This window comes from Mauremys reevesii, linkage group 1 (genome assembly GCF_016161935.1).
Source record: "Mauremys reevesii isolate NIE-2019 linkage group 1, ASM1616193v1, whole genome shotgun sequence".
Lineage (NCBI taxonomy): Eukaryota > Metazoa > Chordata > Testudines > Geoemydidae > Mauremys > Mauremys reevesii.
The window spans coordinates 186398171-186416861 of record NC_052623.1 but is presented as its reverse complement, the minus strand read 5'-3'; the positions used below and the strand labels follow the sequence as shown (position 1 = coordinate 186416861).

General features: G+C 41.4%; 1 protein-coding gene across 5 annotated transcripts in view; it reads right to left on the bottom strand.

The window, feature by feature from the left end:
* Nucleotides 1-18691, bottom strand: part of CADM2 (cell adhesion molecule 2) — a 1013511-nt gene that overhangs the window by 994597 nt on the left and 223 nt on the right. For 4 of the 5 annotated variants that reach the window (XM_039483428.1, XM_039483451.1, XM_039483441.1 and 1 more), the window contains exon 2: nucleotides 17987-18374. In XM_039483428.1, coding sequence (XP_039339362.1) covers nucleotides 17987-18047 — 61 coding nt within the window. In that variant the 5' untranslated portion in view covers nucleotides 18048-18374. Of the gene's footprint in view, nucleotides 1-17986; nucleotides 18375-18570; nucleotides 18689-18691 lie in introns of those variants that run through there. The other variant, XM_039483433.1, reaches the window with a different exon arrangement.

Below are 18691 nucleotides of genomic sequence, written 5' to 3'. Positions count from 1 at the left end.
CAAAAACAGTCCATACTACTTTTTCACAAGTTGCTTTCACTTAATTGTTTTCTTTAAGGCAGGGAAAATGTCACTCCAGTTCTAGTGAGCAGGATATAATGATGAGACCTGTGTTTCTTGGAGAGGTTGCTACTAAGGGAACATCAGGGTAATAGGAAACTGGTGTAATTAGGCTGGAAGCAATTCAGCCACATGGACAGAAGAGAGCGATGGACATGGTTCAATAGAGCTCCACTTGTTAAATTTAGCAGAGTGAAGCTGAATGCAGGTTAACAAAAAAAGTCAACATCAAAAGCTTTTTTCAGACATCAGAACTCAGTTCTCTACTTTCTGAAAGTGCAGCTGTCAAAAAAACAAGCTAAAATGATTTATAACCAGAGACATGTAGAGTAGTGACGTACAAAGATAATTCAGAAGTCAAATTTTGTAACCATAATCTTTCAATGTTAACATGAAGTCCGATGTGCCACAGAAATTAAGTTCTGAACGTTCTGATTACATATGTACAGACCTCAGTTACGTCAGAAATACTGAAGCTTTACTTGCCTACTGAAGGACGGGTTATTTGATTAGGTACTTTGACACCATCTGAAATGTTATAGATGATTTTGATTACTATTTTGAACTTTGAGAAGTCAGTGATCATATGTACAGTAACTCCTCACTTAATGTTGTAGTTATGTTCCTGAAAAATGTGACTTTAAGCGAAACGATATTAAGTGAATCCAATTTCCCCATAAGAATTAATGTAAATGAGAGGGTTAGGTTCCAGGGATTTTTTTTTCCCACTAGACAAAAGTCCCTCTCTTCCCCCCCTCCCTATATATATATATATATACACATATATATATATACACACACATATATACATATATATACACACACACAAAAAGAGAGAGAGAGAGAGTATACCAATTTAATACTGGTACACAGTGGTGATGATGATTGTGAAGCTTGGTTAAGGTGGAGGAGTCAGAGGGTGGGATATTTCCCAAGGAATGCCTTACTGCTAAAGGATGAACTAGCAATTGGCTGAGCCCTCAAGGGTTAACTCTCACAGTCTACAAGGCAGCAGGAATGTAGGGAGGGGAGGGGAGAGAGCATCATAGACAGAGTCAGAGTCAGAGAGAGAGAGAGATGCATGTTTCCCCTTTAAGTGCCTTGTTAATTAGATCAGCTTGCTGAGACCACAGCTGCTGCTGCCTGGAAGCTCCCTCTGTCATGTGTCCCCCTTGTTCTATGGAAGACAGGGTAAGCAGGGTGCAGTAGCAGGGGGGAGCGGGACACCCTGACATTAGCCCCCCTCTTTCTCCCGCCTCCCCCGGCACAGCAAGCAGGAGTCTCAGGGAGCAGCTCCAAGGCAGAGGGCAGGAGCAGCACATGGCAGTGGGGTGAGGGACAGCTGCAATTGCTAGCCTGCTGGGCAGCTGCTGCACAGGGAACTTAGGGGAGCGGGGAGCTGATAGGGGGGCTGCCAGTCCACCCTGGTTCCAAGCCCCCACCAGCTAGCTGCAATGGGCTGCTCCTCCTGGAAGCAATGGACAAAGCAGGCGGCTGCCAAACGATGTTAGAAGGGAGCACTGACCAACTTTAAACGAGTATGTTCCCTAATTGATCAGCAACTTAACAACAAAACAACATTAACCGGGACGACGTTAAGTGAGGAGTTACTGTACAATATGAAAGGCTTGAACTTGATTAAACGTCCCACATTATTGTTCTTAAGTAGATGGTGCACATGTAAACCAGCAGTGAATGGCTGATTTAGTACTGGTTTGTACTGTGATGCATGTTTTCCTTAGATTTTAGGATGGCTGTTCATTTAAAACTGAGTAATCTGCAGAAAATTTTCTCTGCTTCTTCTATAAAATGCATGAAGTACAGATAAAACTTCTGCCTCACACTCTTCTTTATGGTGCTGAAGGCACTCTGGGAAGAATACCCAGAATATAGTTTAACTAGTCCCTCATATAGTACTAATAAACTTTTTGTAATTAGACTATGCTTACAAAAATTTGATAAGGCAGGAAAAATTGTAAAGTGAAGTCCATTAAAAACACATTGCTATGATGCAGATGCAGCCAATTCTCCTCACCTCAGTGCCAATCCAGTTGCATTATCAAAGGAGTTCCAAAAACGTTAAAAGTGAAACCAAGAAGCCTTTTCAGAAGTTCACTATCAGAAAAATTTGAGTCATTTTTCAGTAATCATGCATAACAAAAATCAGTCTGACAGAACAGTACTGAATAAAAGTACGTAATTTGAAAGGTATTCTAAAGCACATTCTATGATTAGGAAATCAAGTAAAATGAAGTAACTGCAGGTGGTTTTGTTGCTGTTATTTTAACTATAAGCCAAGTTGTTTGTTGGCTGCATAAGTTTAAGACACTTTTTTGTAAATGCCAAGTTGAATATTCAACTAGAAAGTACTTACTGTAAACATAATATTTGGCTCCAGATAAGTATGTTACATAGCTAAATTCCTCTTTGGAAAGAAGCAGAGTGATGTTCTGAGACAGTTCTTAAGAATTCAGTTAAGATACAAAGATGAAAGAACAGCACCACCTAGTTCCCTATATAAAAGTTTTCAAATATCTATTATCCATTGATTTACTTTTGTAATCAAAACTGACATAATAAATCTATGTAACTTCTAGATTTTATTCAACATGAAAGATCAACCACCTTTTCTGCTGCAAACTGCAGTAATGGGTTTCCTGGTGTTTTGGAAGCAGATGATTTAGAACACTTTACTAAAATATGAACATGTTTATTAAAATAAGTCTTAAACTCTATATTCTGAAGATACAATTGGTATGGTGCAAATATAACCTATGACTGCATAGATTTCATTTATCTTTATTACAAAGAACCTTGCTTTTTTCCTGTAAGTTGCACTGTTAGAGCAGTTGTCTTTAATATAAAAAGAATCACACATTTCACTGCCTCCCACTGTGACTAGGATACCTAGGAGATTAGCTTGAGATATTAGGTTCTCACATGTGTCCGACAATTATTTTAGATGTTCATAACAAACAGGTGGTCATAAAAGCCTCAGGAGAACAGTTTAAAGACTCACTTCAATACATACAACTTTTTCTGCATGCACTCCCTATTTCTTTACTATTGTGTGGTCATATTGCCAGTTTCCCCCGCTCACAGTAGGATTAAGGCTTCAGGCTTGAATAATAATTAAAAAGCAAAAACAGGAGTACTTGTGGCACCTTAAAGACTAACAAATTTATTTTAGCATGAGCTTTCGTGAGCTACAGCTCACTTCTTCGGATGCATAGAATGGAACACACAGACAGGAGATATTTATACATACAGAGAACATGAAAAGATGGAAGTATGCATAACAACAGGAAAAGTCTAATCAATTGAGATGAGCTATCATCAGCAGGAGGAAATTCCCTGCCCCAGCTGTTCTTGCTACCACTGAATGGCAAAAGTCAGGACATCATGACTGATGGCCCTCACTTGCCAGGACAAGAAAGCAATGTAGTTGGTTTGCTTTGGACTTGTAACATTTGGGTCTTTGATCTAGTATGCCTTGATATTGAAGAAATTCCCTGGACTCCATTTGTATTCCTAATCTCCATTTTGTGTCCCTGGCTTCCCTCTTGAAATCACAGGTCACTTGCCATTAGATGCTGTAGGTCACATGACCAGATCAGTGCATCAGAGGTATGGCAATGAAGTAGGCTAGATCTAGAGCCTGGGCAGTAAGAACAGATGAGGTAAACAGGAATAAGCATGTGCAAGGTTATTCGTATTGAACAAGTCTGAGCGTGTCTGAACATGTTGGAGGCATGTCCAAGACAGTATAAAAGGCAGGGTGGTAACAGGCAGTTAATCAGTTGGGAGACAGCAAGAATTGCTCCTGGGGGAGGAGTGTGTGAGGGGGGGGGGGGGGAGAGAGAGCTGAAGAGACCTGCCATGGAACCAAGGTGACTGACGAGAGCAGCAGCAAGCAAGCAACCAGCCAGCACCAACAGAAAATGCAGCGGAATCAAAAATAATGTAAGCCTGCTCATTTTAAATTATAGTATAGCATAATTATAGTGTGGGATAGTATTAGTATGTTTATGCTTGAGGTGTGTGTTAATTGTAATTTCCGTAAGTAAAAAAAACAACAAAAACAAAAAACTTATATTTAAGTTAAAATCTGTCAGCAATCTGTCACAGACTGGCCATCTGTGGCAGAATGCATCATTTAGAATCACTCAAACTATGCTACAGTAAAAGCTGTTTTATCCATCATCTTGAGGGAATGGGGGGTGCTGGTAAATGAAAAATGCCAGTTAACTATGAGAGAGGGGGGTTGGGAGAGGGCATGGGGCAGCGTGTTGGGGCACGGGAGGATGTGTGGGGTGCCAGTTCCTGGGGGCACTCACCTCAGGCAGCTCCCCACAAGCTGTGATCTGTCCCGGCTGCTTCTAGGTGGAGGTGTGGCAGGCGGCCCTGCACGCTACCTCTGCTTGCAAGCGCTATCCCCGCAGTTCCCATTAACCAAATGGGAGTTGTGGAGCTAGTGTTTGGGGAAGGACAGCAGCAGTGTGCAGAGCCACCTGCTGCACACCTGCTTAAGAGCAGCTGGGACAGGCTGCTGACTGAGGTGAGTGCCCCCTGGATCCAGCACCTCACACACCCTGTGCCCCAAGCCCCTCCCAGGCCTAATCTCTCCCCCGCACCAGAGCCTGTGCTCCACACCTCCTCCCATGTCCCAACCCTCTGCTGACCTCATGCCAACCAGACTATAAACCAGATTTCAATGAAAATCAGAAATGCTGGTTTAGAGAGCTTTCTGGTTGGTGAAGTGATGAATAAAAAATAGCTTTTACTGTATTGTGGTCTGAATGCTCCCTAACTTGCAACAAGGGACATATCTAATTCATGGTTTTGGATTAGATTGTAGTAGAGATTATTAGTTAAACTAAAGAGAGATGCTTTGTTTTGAAAAGAACACTGCCTGTGCCAATCACTTTATTGGAATGTCATATCCATGTCTTCCAAGTGTTTCCTAGACTATCCTGGAGACTGGTACCACAGGAAGGACAGTAATGGGGTCCAGTCATAGATTATTTTATTAGCACCCCGAAGCCTATTTTTCAACGGTCACAGCAAGATCTCATGATGCCTGGGCTATGCTGAGCACCCAGTTTTATTTGAGGTCACTGGAGTTTGTTGAAGAGCTTAACCAGCTTTTGACAGCAGTAGCCTCTTCTGCAGGTGCAGAGAAAAACCTTCTCTTCAGTTTATTCAACTAGTTCCATTCAAATGACTAGTTAATTCAAAGCTGAGATACTAAACAGGAGTTCAAAGAGCAGGAAGACTTTCTTTCCTCTTCCAAGCTACAAATAAAAATTAGATATGAGAAGGTAAGATCTACTGCTTCTGAACTCCTACAGAACATAAATTTCAGTCACTGAGTCCAATTCACTATCTAGAGTGAATGATTCCTTTCATATGCAAAGCATGTTTTGATAACTTTGGAAAAAAGTTGTTTCTACCACATTAAACATAAAATTCTGCATTTACTTGAATTTGAATTTCTATCCTATTCGAGCTTAGCACAAATAATGAATTAAAAGTCAAATAAATGTATTCACTGTTTTATGTTAATTTTTACATTTTTATTAAGAATCTGCTAAAATATAATTGCTTAAATAGTGAGTAGCTAGTTATGGTGAATCAGACATATTAGCATAAGCAGCACCAAGTTTGGCAAATAAATATAGACTTTACACAACAAGTTTTTTAAATGGCAACCAACCACTGAGAATCAAAAAAATTTAGATAAATTACAAATAAAAATGAAAATTGATCATTTAAATCGAGGTTTCCTTATTTAAATAACTAAATCAGTGATATTGAGTCACTGATTTAAATCTAAACACCCTATACCAGTGTGAAGATATGTCATATAACATAGAAAACCTTGATATTGACACCTCTTGGGCAGCTGTTGGCCTACAATTTGTATAAGTTACTTTAAATTTGAACAATGGTAAAAATATTGCAGATTGTACTAGTTCTCATTTCCTTTTATAATAAGTTTGGTATGTCATTTCTGACTTGACAAATTAAGATTTGAGTCAGGTGTCAGATTCCAGGCTTTAATTTTATTAGTTAAAAGAATAAAGTGAGTGTGTAGCCTGCAAAGATATGGTAGTGGGGGGTTCCACTTATACTCAATGGAAGCAGGGGAGAGGTATCAAAGCAGACCCCTTCTTCTAATTTTAAGATCAACCAAAATAGGTTGTCTGCTAGTGGTTCTCCACATTATTATGCAAGTTGTGGGGGGAAATGGATTTTCATATATTACATGTTCAAGATACCACCTTGATGCTACTTTCTTGTTTGGACTGAAGGGGAGAGCCACTCCATTTTGATCCTGGAGGTATCATTTAGTTGGAGAGTTGAGATGAAGTGCTCTGACATTCACAGGAATGGAGGTCATAGACTGTTCAGCATTGTTCCCAGCTCCTGCTGGTCCATATAATACAGTGAAGCAGCTGCCACCAGGCCAGCATATTTGTTATATTATTATTATGGAAGTCAATTAATCGCAGTTAACTCACGCAATTAATTTTTTTGACTTAACTGCAGTTTTAAATCGATAGAATACCATTTGAAATGTATTAAATATTTTGGATTTTTTTCTATATTTTCAAACATATTGTATTATATTGTAATTGAAATCAAAGTATAGACTTCTCACTTTATATTATTTGCACTATACAAATGGTAAGAAATAGTATTTTTTCAGTTCTCCTCATACAATTACTGTAGTGCAATCTCTATCATGAAAATGCAACTGACTAATGGGGATTTGTTTGTTACATAACTGCACTCAAACAAATCAATGTAAAAACTTTAGAGCCTAAAAGTCCACTCAGTCCTATTTCTTGTACAGCCAATCACTCAGAGAACATGCATCCATGCTGATGACAGGTTCTGTTCGATAACTATACAAAGCAATGCAGACAAACACATGTTCATTTTCATAATCTGAGTCATATGCCACCAGCAGAAGGCAGATTTTCTTTTTTGGTGGCTCGGGTTCTGTAGTTTCTGCATCGGAGTGTTGCTCTTTTTAGACTTCTGAAAGCATCCTCCACACCTCATCCCTCTCAGATTTTGGAAGGCACTTCAGATTCTTAAACCTTGGATTGAGTGCTGTAGCTATCTTTAGAAATCTCACATTAGTACCTGCTTTGCATTTTGTCAAATCTGTGTGAAAGTGTTCATAGAATGAAAAACATGTGCTGAGTCATCTGAGATTACTAGAACATGAAATATATTGCAGAATATGGGTAAAACAGAGCCGGAGACATACAATTCTGTATGTTCGGTCACACACTTAATGAATGCTTTTTTTAAAATGAGCATCAGCATGGAAGCATGTCCTCTGAAATGGTGGATGAAGCATGGATGGACATATGAATCTTCAGCACATCTGGCATGTAAATATCTTGCAGTGCTGGCTGCAACAGTGCCATGTGAATGCCTATTCTTACTTTCAGGTGACATTGTGAACAAGAAGCAGGCAGCATTATCTCCTGCAAATGTAAACAAACTTGTTTGTCTGAGCAATTGGCTGTACAAGAAATAGGACTGAGTAGACTTGTAGGCTCTAAAGTTTTTCATTAATTTGTTTGAGTGCAGTTATGTAACAAAAAATCCCCATTAGTCAGCTGCATTTTCATGATAAAGAGATTGCACTACAGTACTTACTATGTGTTCATATATTTCTTTTTGTTTTTTTACAGTGCAAATATTTGTAATCAAAAATATAAAGTGAGCACTCTACACTTTGTATTCGGTGTTGTAATTGAAATCCATATATTTGAAAATGTAGAAACATCCAAAAATATTTCAATAAATGTTATTCTATTATTGTTTTATCGCATGCTTAATCATGATTATTTTTAATTGCTTGACAGCCCTAATTATTAGCTATGTCTACATTTTATCTGTGTGTTCAACAAGATTTTTTCAAGCTTTCAGAGGGGAACTGGAATGCTATGCTTATTCTAGTACACTTTCAGTTCCATTTTTAGTCAACTACTGTAGTAACATCTGAATGCTGAACATTCCCCAATCATCCTAAAGACAGAATTTCTTTAATTTCTAGTTGCAATGATTTTAGATGCTAACGAAAGGCCCAAGCTGAGGGAAGAACCACTGTAAATTATAGTCTTTTATGGCCTTTGTTGCAGATTTAGAGATAGTGTTTAATCCTTGATTAGTAAACTGTTCACAGTGAATCTCTCTAGTCAGTGCCTTTAATGCTTCTCAATTTGCTAACAGATGCAGTACTGAATTTATCTCTTTATATTTTGAACCATAAAGTAAGTTTTTCCAGCACAGCTGACCCCGTGACGATATGATTCAAGACAGTGGTAGACACAATTGAACAGTATATTTACTTCTTTAGAAGGTAGAAAAGCCAGTGATTTCTTTTCCTCCTCTACTAGTGGATGCATGTCAGGAAGTGTATCATAAATGCTCCAAGCAGCAGGGAAGCCATGCAGCTATTTATCTGACTCCTGCAACTAAAAGCTCAGCTTTTTTTTTTTAATGTATATAAACATAAAAACAGGCTACCATAGATTACAATCTGCATATTTTGGACAGGAAGGTAACAGCAGGCAAATTTATAACATACTTTTGGCTAATATATTTAATGCTAATATGGAGGGTAAGTGAGAAAACCATCATGGCAGGGGACACTAGAAACAGTGGTGCAAAGGATTCTAAATAACCTAGTTTTAACTACTACAAAGATCCAACTTAAACTAATGCTTTTGAACTTCCCCTTGTTAGTAATATTTTGTTGATTGCAGTTTCTCTTGGGTTTTTTAATATTCATCTGTGCTACTTCTGAAGGTTCTATTACACATCAGTGTTCAATTGATAATCCAAATGGTCAAACAATTACAAAACTGAACTGTCAAACTTACATAGCTGGAGTTGTTCTGGATAGTGCTCATAAATCCTACATAATTCTGAAACCTAATGGCTTCTGCTTCAGCTAGCTGCTTTTTCCCCTTGTTAGGGTCTAATCAGAGCAGCCCCCTATTTTTTAGCATGGTAGGAATGAAAGCAGGTCAAGTTACAGATAATCCAGCACATGTAGGTCAGTGTGGTATTTTCCATTTGTTCAGATATTTATCCCGAAGTGTCTACTGTAACTGCTACTGTGAAGTGATTTGGCCTTAAATTTTCCTCAGAAATTCCATCGGCCAAATTTTTTGGAGCTGTCTGGGTAGAGCTTCGCTAAGCAGAAGTAGAGTTAAGGCTTGCCAGCACAGCTGGATCAAAGAACTGTCTGTGCTGGTTTGTTGCTTGACACTTCTGCAAAGTGAAGAAAGATGGAAATGCATAGTGTAATGCATTATGAGCCCACACTGATATCCATAATAAAGATGATTTTATGTGGACATTGATCAGTTGTTTTGTATAGTGAGCTTTCATTTTAATTAAGATTAGCAAAAGAAATTACTATATCAATAAAAATATAAACATTTATTCAATAAGCATAGTATTTAGCTATATTTCAGATTTAACCTAGATATTTACACTTTGTCACAGGAATCTGGCCTCATTTTTTCTTGGCCTTCCTCCGCCTCCCCGTCCCCACAAAAATGGGGAGGAACACCCAACATAAGCCACTGAACTGCTTATCATTAAGCTCAGAAAGATTACATTTTTATCCTTAAATGCTGATAATCAATTACACCGTACACACAAAATGACTAAGTATTTTTGCTGTTAATAGAAAATTCAGATAAGCAAAGAAAAATGCTGCTTGAGAACTCAAAATAAACAAAGTGAATAGCCTTAAATTGTTATATATTGTCTGCCCCCTCCACCATTTCCTGCAACTAAAGTCAAACTGACAACAAAAACCCCTTAAATACTTGATATTTTTGCAGTCATATCAACTGCAGTCTGCCAAGCCCATTTACAGTGACTATAAATGCACAAGAGCAAAGGGAATTCCTATTTGTACTACTCTTTCAAGGATGCAGAGAGGACTATTAACCAGCATAAGGCCATATACATTATATTTCAGAGCCTATCTGCACAGTATGAATTAGTGACAGGGTATAAAGAATTAAGTAAAACAAGCTCAACTATGGTAAACAAGATTATGACACTGCTGTACATAGTTACAAGTTTTGCTTATGGTACTTTTCATATCTGAAACCACTTTACAAATCCACACTGCTGTACAAACTTTGCATAGGGACCAGTTCTTCTGACACTGAAGCATAGCCACCACTGGAAAGAAACCTAGGAACAGCTTAACACTCCTCAGTAGTTTAGGGCAAGCAGGGAAAAAAATTACATCTAAAACTCAACCTTAAGGATTGGAAAAATTATCTCTCATGCTCAAGTAAAGTAAAGTTATATTAGCAGTGATGTGCTTCTTTTTAGAGTGTGAAAGCCATGACTGCTTCCTAGCCTTCTGATTACTGATTCTTAAACCAGCAAGGGTTTGAGATCATATGAAAGCAATATATTTGCTACCTGGCTAGAGAAAAGAAAGTACACCTCCTCTCAGTTACCCTCTTCAGTGAGATGCAGAACACATCTTTGGACCAGAAACACATGCAGTATTATCCAGTTCCCTGTGCCCCAATATGAAGGATGGCATGAGATTTTGGGGTGGGAGAGTTGTGGGTATAAACAGCAGAAAAACGAACAAGGAGTTTTCAGAGCTAGGTTGTTAGAGGTTCACCTCAGTTTAACATAGTCATTACAGACTACTGTAAGAAGTTTTTTGTTAATTCTGGATCTTGGATTCTCCATCTTATTTAAGAAGATCGAAAGATTATATTTTAAACAGTGGAGACACTAGGAACTGCAAGAGATAATGTAACTGATTTCCTGAACAGGCTTGGCTTCTGTTTCATGTCATCTTCATTACCAATTTGTTAATTACTAGACTTTGTACTCTCCCCCAACCCCTGCATATTTCCCCAAATAAACCAATTCCCATTAGAGCACTTCATCTCAGTACTGCCCTACTCTAAGGGTGTGTCTAAAATTACCATGGATCAACGCTTCAGCGATTGATACAGTGGGGGTCGATTTAGCAGGTCTAGTGAACACATGCTAAATCAACCTCCAACCGCTCTGCCATCAATCTGGTATTCCACCGGAATGAGACGCATAAGGTAAATTGATGGGAGAAACCCAGCATGGTATAGACACCGCAATAAGTTAACCTAAGCTACGTTGACTCCAGCTATGTTAAACAACTCCGGCTACATGAATAACTTAGGTCAATTTAACCCTGTTGTCGAGACCCGCACTTGGCCTACTGCAGATTAAAATGAAGACTACCTATATTCAGACTATATAGAACAATCTATTTATGTTAAAAATAGGCTAAGAAAGATTAAAGTAGACAAAAAAGGAAATCCTCAAGAACCTTTGTATGGCTATTCCATGGTTTTAAAATGCATATTCTATAGAGACATGGAATTTAAAAAAAATTCATTATGTGCTTTTAGGCGTACAGTAAAACCCTCTCAAGGACAAGGAATGTGTACACTGAAGTCCTGCAAGTTTATGCAGTTTATTCATTACAAATGTTACATAACAGTGCCATGTATCTCCAACCTGCACTGGTTTGGATTTTTTTTTTTAATTATGTCTGCAAGACAGGTTGATGGCACTATACTCCAGCTTTCTCAGGCTCTTTAGTCATTCCAAGTGGTACAGTGAAACCCCATTATGACGTGATGTTTGGGGTCCAAAAAATTCCATCACACTAAATGCGGGGTCATGGTATAGCGGAGTTTCAAGCCGGTCAGTTTAAGTCAGTGGTCCCCAACCTGGTGCATTGATCTGCGCCACCTAGTGCCTAGTGCCCAGTGCCCAGCAGGGGAGAGAAGCTGCAGCCCCGTGCCTGCCGGGGACAAAGAACTCAGAGACTGCGGGTGCCAGTGCTCTCTGTCCCCGGCAGCTGCGGGGCCGCGGCTCCTTTGAAGCCGGAGAGAAGCCGCAGCCCTGCGGCTGCCAGGGACAGAGCACCAGCGCCCGCAGCCTTGGAGTTCTCTGTCCCCGGCAGGCACGGGGCCGTGGCTTCTCTCCCCGCTGGGCACTAAGCGGGAGCACATCAATGTCCCGGCGGGCACCATGGCGTTGGGGACCACTGGTATTAGGCCTTAAAGGTGAGCCAACTTATGATTGCGTTATATGCAATTTCGCGTTATGGCAGGGCGCGTTATTGCAAGGTTTGACTGTATCTTATAACCAGAATTTAGTCTCAGTTGAACTAAGACTAAGAATTGTTCTGAACTGTAAACCATTAAGAAGTCAGATTTTTAAGATTTGTATTAGAACTCTTATGCAGAGAGTTACTACCAGTTACTTCTATAGTCTTAAAGAGGGCCTAAGCTTTTCTGTTAGTAGGTAGGCCGCCACATTCTTAGCTATACAGCTATTCTATTAGCCACTAGCTGACATCGCTCAGAAGGTTTCCAGCAACTGTGCATAAAAATGACTTGTTTTTGCATTTCAAATGCAGAAACATTTAGAAAAAACTCAGAACACATTGATTTTATCTTTAATATTACTACGTATCTCTTGAACAAACAAGCGCAACTACCTAAGTAAAGGCTGTTGCCTATCCCTTTGCCAGCAGTGAATTTAATGCAATATCAGGTAAGAATTAAAAATGCAAACAATGTAATGGCAATAAAGCAAAAGTTGAAAGGGAAACTAACAGACTTAATTTCTCCATCTTGTACATGCCAAAAAAACCTCAAAACCCCCTCCCCCCGCAAAAAAAAATTGATGTACTTCAATTAAAGAACTATTAGTATGTTACAATGTATAGCCAGTGTCTCTTGATCAAGGCTTCCTGCACTGTGAGGACACTTGCTTTATGACAAGCTGAAAAAGAGGGTCCACTATTTAATGTGGTGTTAGAGAGGAAAATAGCAATTGTATATTGTTATACAATGTTAAAGTGACATTAAGAACTTGATAACCACTTAAGGTTTTTTTTAGAATAAAAGATAATGAGCAAGAATTTTAATAGGGTGTAAGTCACAGAACTCTTTCCTGAGCACCTAATCCAGCAGTCCTTACTCACCAAGATACATCAATGTGTATCTTCCCCAATTAAGTACTTAGTCATATTCTGCAATTATTTCAGTAATACCGATTATAACTGATTATATTTAACTTCATGAGATGTGGTCTAAGAGTATTTTACACGTACATATGAAGCATCAGTGTGTACTGCTGAAGAGCCAATGAAACCTTGGTTAAACTACTCAAATTCATAAACAAGCTCTACATCATGTTTATTGACTTAAATACTTCACACATGAGCTGACAAAGAATCATCAAACAAACAAAAACCCATAATCTGTTATCTTGTTTCTCTGTGCACCAAAACAGACTTTTTAATAGTTTCTACAAGTCAAACAATCTAACTTGTGCTGAACTAATACGCTTGTGCTTAGACAACCATTTTATGACTTTATTTGTGTGATCAATAGTAGTGGCAAGGAAATATGTAAGAGTGTTCCTTACATCATATATTTAAATACTGTAGATTTGCCTAATTCAATAGTAATCCATAATTTAATTTAGTTGAATGAGTTTTATGCATAATATACAGCTATAAAGTAACTTCACATCAAAAAACTTGCAATGAATTTAAAAAAAAAATTACCTACCTAACTAAGTATTAACTATTATAGCATAACTATTTCCACAGCATCATGTTATGTCAATCAATATGGGAACTGATGTGTATCTTTTTATAAAGATATCTGGGTTCATGATAAAGATGTTCTTACCGGCAACCTGCTTTCTATCAGCTTCAATGATAAGATGTATCAATTATCACAACTTCAGACAAAAAAAAAGCTTGTTAGTAGTCTATCCACTGTCATTTAAGTTACAGCAATTCAGTATTGTTTTTGAGTGTCTATAGACACTTCCCTGAAAACATGTGCCCAGTGTTAGCACTGATGTATTGAAAGTACTTTTTCAGTATCACATACAATGCTATCCAGTGTTTTCTCAGAAGCCGAGCACATTAAGGCATTAGATGCCATTTGCATTATCACACAGCAGGGGGCTATAGTAGCTACATTCTGGGATAATCCTAACCCACGTCTTTATACAAAGAGTACAGTAAAACCCATCTTTAGTATTATAGCTTCACACATGAAGTGTTTACAATATACTGTTTGCTTGTCAAGTAAAATAAAAAAGGGTGCATCATCTGAACTCCCAAGTTGTTTTAAATGCACACTAGAAACTTTTTACATTGGGGGGGATAATATTACTAAATTCATTTAGTGGAAGAATTAAAGCAAAAAGGTAGGTGAGTGTGACAAGTATTCTGAACCAACTGAACAATTTAGTCCTCTGGGGCATAGTGCAATCACTACATAACCACTATGATTGCTAATTTTTTTTTAGGTTTCTAGACTATAGAAGCTACTGTTTCTGCATCAGCTATTAGAGAGAGCAGAAGAGATTAACTTCAAGTTTCTCATCTCTGAATCATAGACTTTCAGGTCAGATGGGACCAATATGATAGTCTAGTCTGACCTCCTGCACAATGCAGGCCACAGAATCTCACCCACTCACTCCTGTATCAAACCCCTAACCTATGTCTGAGCTACTGAAGTCCTCAAATCATGTTTAATCCTCCAGCAAGTGACCCGTGCCCCACACTGCAGAGGAAGGTGAAAAACCCCCAAGGCCTCTGCCAATCTGCCCTGGAGGAAAATTCCTTCCTCACCCCAAATATGGTGATCAGCTAAACCCTGAGCATGTGGGCAAGACACTCAGGAAAGAATTCTCTGTAGTAACTCAGATCCCACCCCATCTAACATCCCATCAGAGGCCATTGGGCATATTTACCACTAATAGTCAAGATCAATTAATTGCCAAAATTAGGCTATCCCCATCTACCATCCCCTCCATAAACTTATCAAGCTTAGTCTTAAAGTCAGATATGTCTTTTGCCCCAACTGCTCCCCTTGGAAGGCTGTTCCATAACTTCACTCCTCTGATGGTTAGAAACCTTCATCTGAACTCATCTGACAAACTGCTTCTAACCTCAGCATATTATTACTCCCTCTCCCATCACCATTTCTACCCACCCAGAGCAAGCAGTTATTACGGGACTTTCAGAAAAGAGCAAACAAAAAAATTAATGGAGTGCTTGCTATTAATATTATCCCATGCACTAGCTGAAAAACTATTATATGTTCTCATCTTTCTATTTCCAGTGCTTCACAGTACCCAGGACTACTTTTGAAAGTGAGGCTCCTGATTGGCTTTTTGGGCATTGCCTTACTCCCATATAGAACACATCAGCTTGACTACCTGGCACGGTCTTTTAAACTTAAATAGCTTAAGTTTCATTGACATGAAGTCCTCACAATCAAAAGTCAGAAATGTTTAAAATCTACAGAACAAAGTTTTTATTCATCTAATGAACTAGGGAAAAACTGATATCCTAAGGCCCAAGAGGAGGAAACTTTAACAAATCAGTTGAATCGCTTAACACAGCTTTGGGGAGCAAGGCAAGCCAACAGGAACAGGCTACTTTTACATACAACTATAAAGCTGCCAACAATAAATAAGTATGTCTAATATACTTAACCATGCCTGCTAGCTGTGCCAAAATAAATAATAAAACTAAACAAACAGAATTTATAAAGTACCAACATAAGGTGGACTAAAGCAACTTAATGTTCACTGAAACTCAGCCACCACTGTACAGAACAGACTTTTACTAGCAAAAATTCAATCATTTCCTCCTCTAGTCTTACCACAAGCAGCAAAGGATAGTGTAAATTACTCAAGTCTTAGGTATATTCCAGAAATATGGTTTTCATTCCTAAGCATTTTAAGATACATCCAGGAAAAACACCTTCTGAAGCAGTACTCGAGAGCTAGGTAGATGAATACTTGAATAAAAAGTGACCCCCCACCTCCAAATATATCTCAACTGTGAGGTTAAAAACATGGAGACATTTTATAAATGTGGGAGAGAGCCAGACAGCAGTAAGAAGGGAACGCTTCCCTCTCCCACAAGGGCAGGCCTGATTTAATTCTTTCAGTCAGGTGGAATTGGATTATACCTTTCTTCTTGCACTTTTTAAAAAAAAACCAATGTTGCTTGCAATGGTGCATTTTCCCTGGTTCACTCCCTAAACTGTTGTGAAAGCCACCACTTTAAAATCCCTGTTTGCTTTTAAAAATGTGATGCACCGAATGCATCTGATTGCATTTCAAGGAAAAGATCAAATCCTCCTCTAGTAGCAGGAAAACCAATTTTATTGGCGAGAGAAAGAGTCAGTCCAGACAGGTTTCCCCCTTCATCGTCTGTCCGTTCCTCCCTCCTCCTCCCCCCATCGCAATGAATTGACAATTCACAGGGCAACGTAAAGACACACAGGAGCCTCAACCCCCAGGTGCAGTCTGCCGCACATGCCCCAATAAATCTTGTATTATAGCATCAACACAGAAGCTCCTTGTGCACTGACGTACTAGGCAACTCATACAGATCGGTAAGGAAAATCAACAGTATACAAACATCATTTGCAATCGCAATTTAATTAATTTAATCGCCCTCCCCTTCAACATCGCCACCAAAATGCAACTTCCTCAGAATGTGAAGTGAGTGCTGCCTGCAGGTTACTGAATGCAGTGGAGATAGACAGACGCGTCTATTTCAGCCACCCCGCAGATTACTTCTGCTTCTGGGGAGGAAGGACTGGGAGGGGAATTTAACCTTCTCTGGAGACCTCGCACAGGATGCTCACTAGAGAGATTTGAAAATACAAACTTTACAGAGACAAAGGGAGGGGAGAACAACAAAATCCCACAAGGTCACTTAGTTCATTTAGTTCTTCCCCTCCCTTACCCCATATATAAGAAAGGGATGTTTCTCTCCCCGCAGCCATCCTAAAGAAAAGGTGCAGGCGAAGAAGTTGCTGAATGACGGCTCATTGACCTCATTTAAATCCTGCCAAGGCCGCCGGGGTGCATGTGGCGGGGGGAACTTTACCCACACGCACTCGGGTATCTGGCAACTTCTCGTCCCCAATCAGCTGGAGAGAGGGGGAGGGGGTGACCAGACCAAACCCAGATTCCCCCACGCTGCAGCCGGAGAGAGAGATCCTCGTTACTCTCCTTCCAGCACCACGGCCACATCCTCCTCCCCACAACAGCAGGAGCCAACTCTCTCCGCCGGTTTCTCCATCCAGTGGGATTTCTATTCCTCTTGCCTTCCCCCAAAATAAGGCAAGATCTGCGGAGCTGGGAGGGGTTTCTCTTCCCACCCCTCACTCACTATTCCTGTGCACGATAACAGTATTTTGCAGATTTCCCTCCACTGCAGTCACACAGCGGTTGTTACATTTCACTCGGAAGGCTCCTGTCAATGAAGGCGAGAGGGGGAAGGAAGCGAGGGGGAGAAATCCCACCCCAAAGAGCCGAGTCTGGAAAGTAGCTGCAGGATGCGTGGCACAGCTAACGGCGGCTCCTCGAGAGCCACACTGGTTTCGGAAACCTGGGTTTGCTCGAGGTTTTTACTAAAAAAATCCTCTCGCCTGCTGCGTATGAGCCCAGCACCGACTCGCTCTTCCGCTTCTCGCCCATGCCATTGAGGCAGCGCTAAGCGCCACGCTCCCGCGGCAGGGACGCGGCTGCCTCTCACTCCCAGAGCCGCGGCTGCCGGGGGGCGAGGGGGTGGCCCGCCGAGAGGGAAGGTTACAGGGAGTTGAAGGGCTGGTGGGGGATGGGGGACACGGCGGATTAAGGCTCGTGAGGCGCTTCGCCTCCCTACAGCGCGGCACGAGTGAGTGCGGGAGGCTGGGGGCCAGGAGCGGCGGAGGGGGCGCAGGACCGGGGCGCGGGGTCCCCCCCCCCGGCTGCCCCCACCCCCGCGGCGGGGTCCCCGGGACGGAGCTGGGGGCGGTACCTTGTATGAGGAGCCCGCAGAGGCTGTAGAAGCGCAGAAGGGCGCTGGGTCTCAGCCGCATCCTGGGGGCTTCCCTCGGGCTGGGTGGGCGCCAGGCAGAGCTTCCCGCAGCCTGCGCCGCCTCTCTCCGGGCGCTTCTGTCCCCCGGCAGGAGCCTCCGCCGCAGTGTCTCCCTCTGCCTCGCTGTATCCAGTGGGGTGAGGAGGAGGAGGAGGACCGGGGTCGCGGGGGCGGGGGGGGTGAGGCGGCTCCCTCCTCCTCTGGCGCTGGGCAGGTCCCCCCCGTGCAGCGGTGCCGGGCTCTGGAGCTGGGCGCGGAGGAGGCTGCCAGCCGCGCTCGCCTGCCTTGGTTCACGGGAAGCCCGCTCCGCTACCCGCCGCTTCGAGCTCTAGACACAAGGGCAATCTCAGCGCGGCTCCCCCCTGCCCGGCCCCGCCCCCTCCCCGAGCCCCGCCCACCACGCCAACGGCCACGCCTCCCGTCCAGCCCCCTCCAGCCACGCCTCTGCTCCAGCCACGCCCACTCCCTCCCACTTTGTCGTCTAAATCCCACCCGCGTTCAAGCCACACCCCTTCTCCCCCCACCTCGCCCTAGGCCCGCCCTCAGGATGGTATATGATTGACAGGGTAAGTGCTCCAATGGAAGAGCCGCGGATCTGATCGTTGAGCCAATGAGTGGGTGACAGAGGTGAGGCGAGACGCCCGA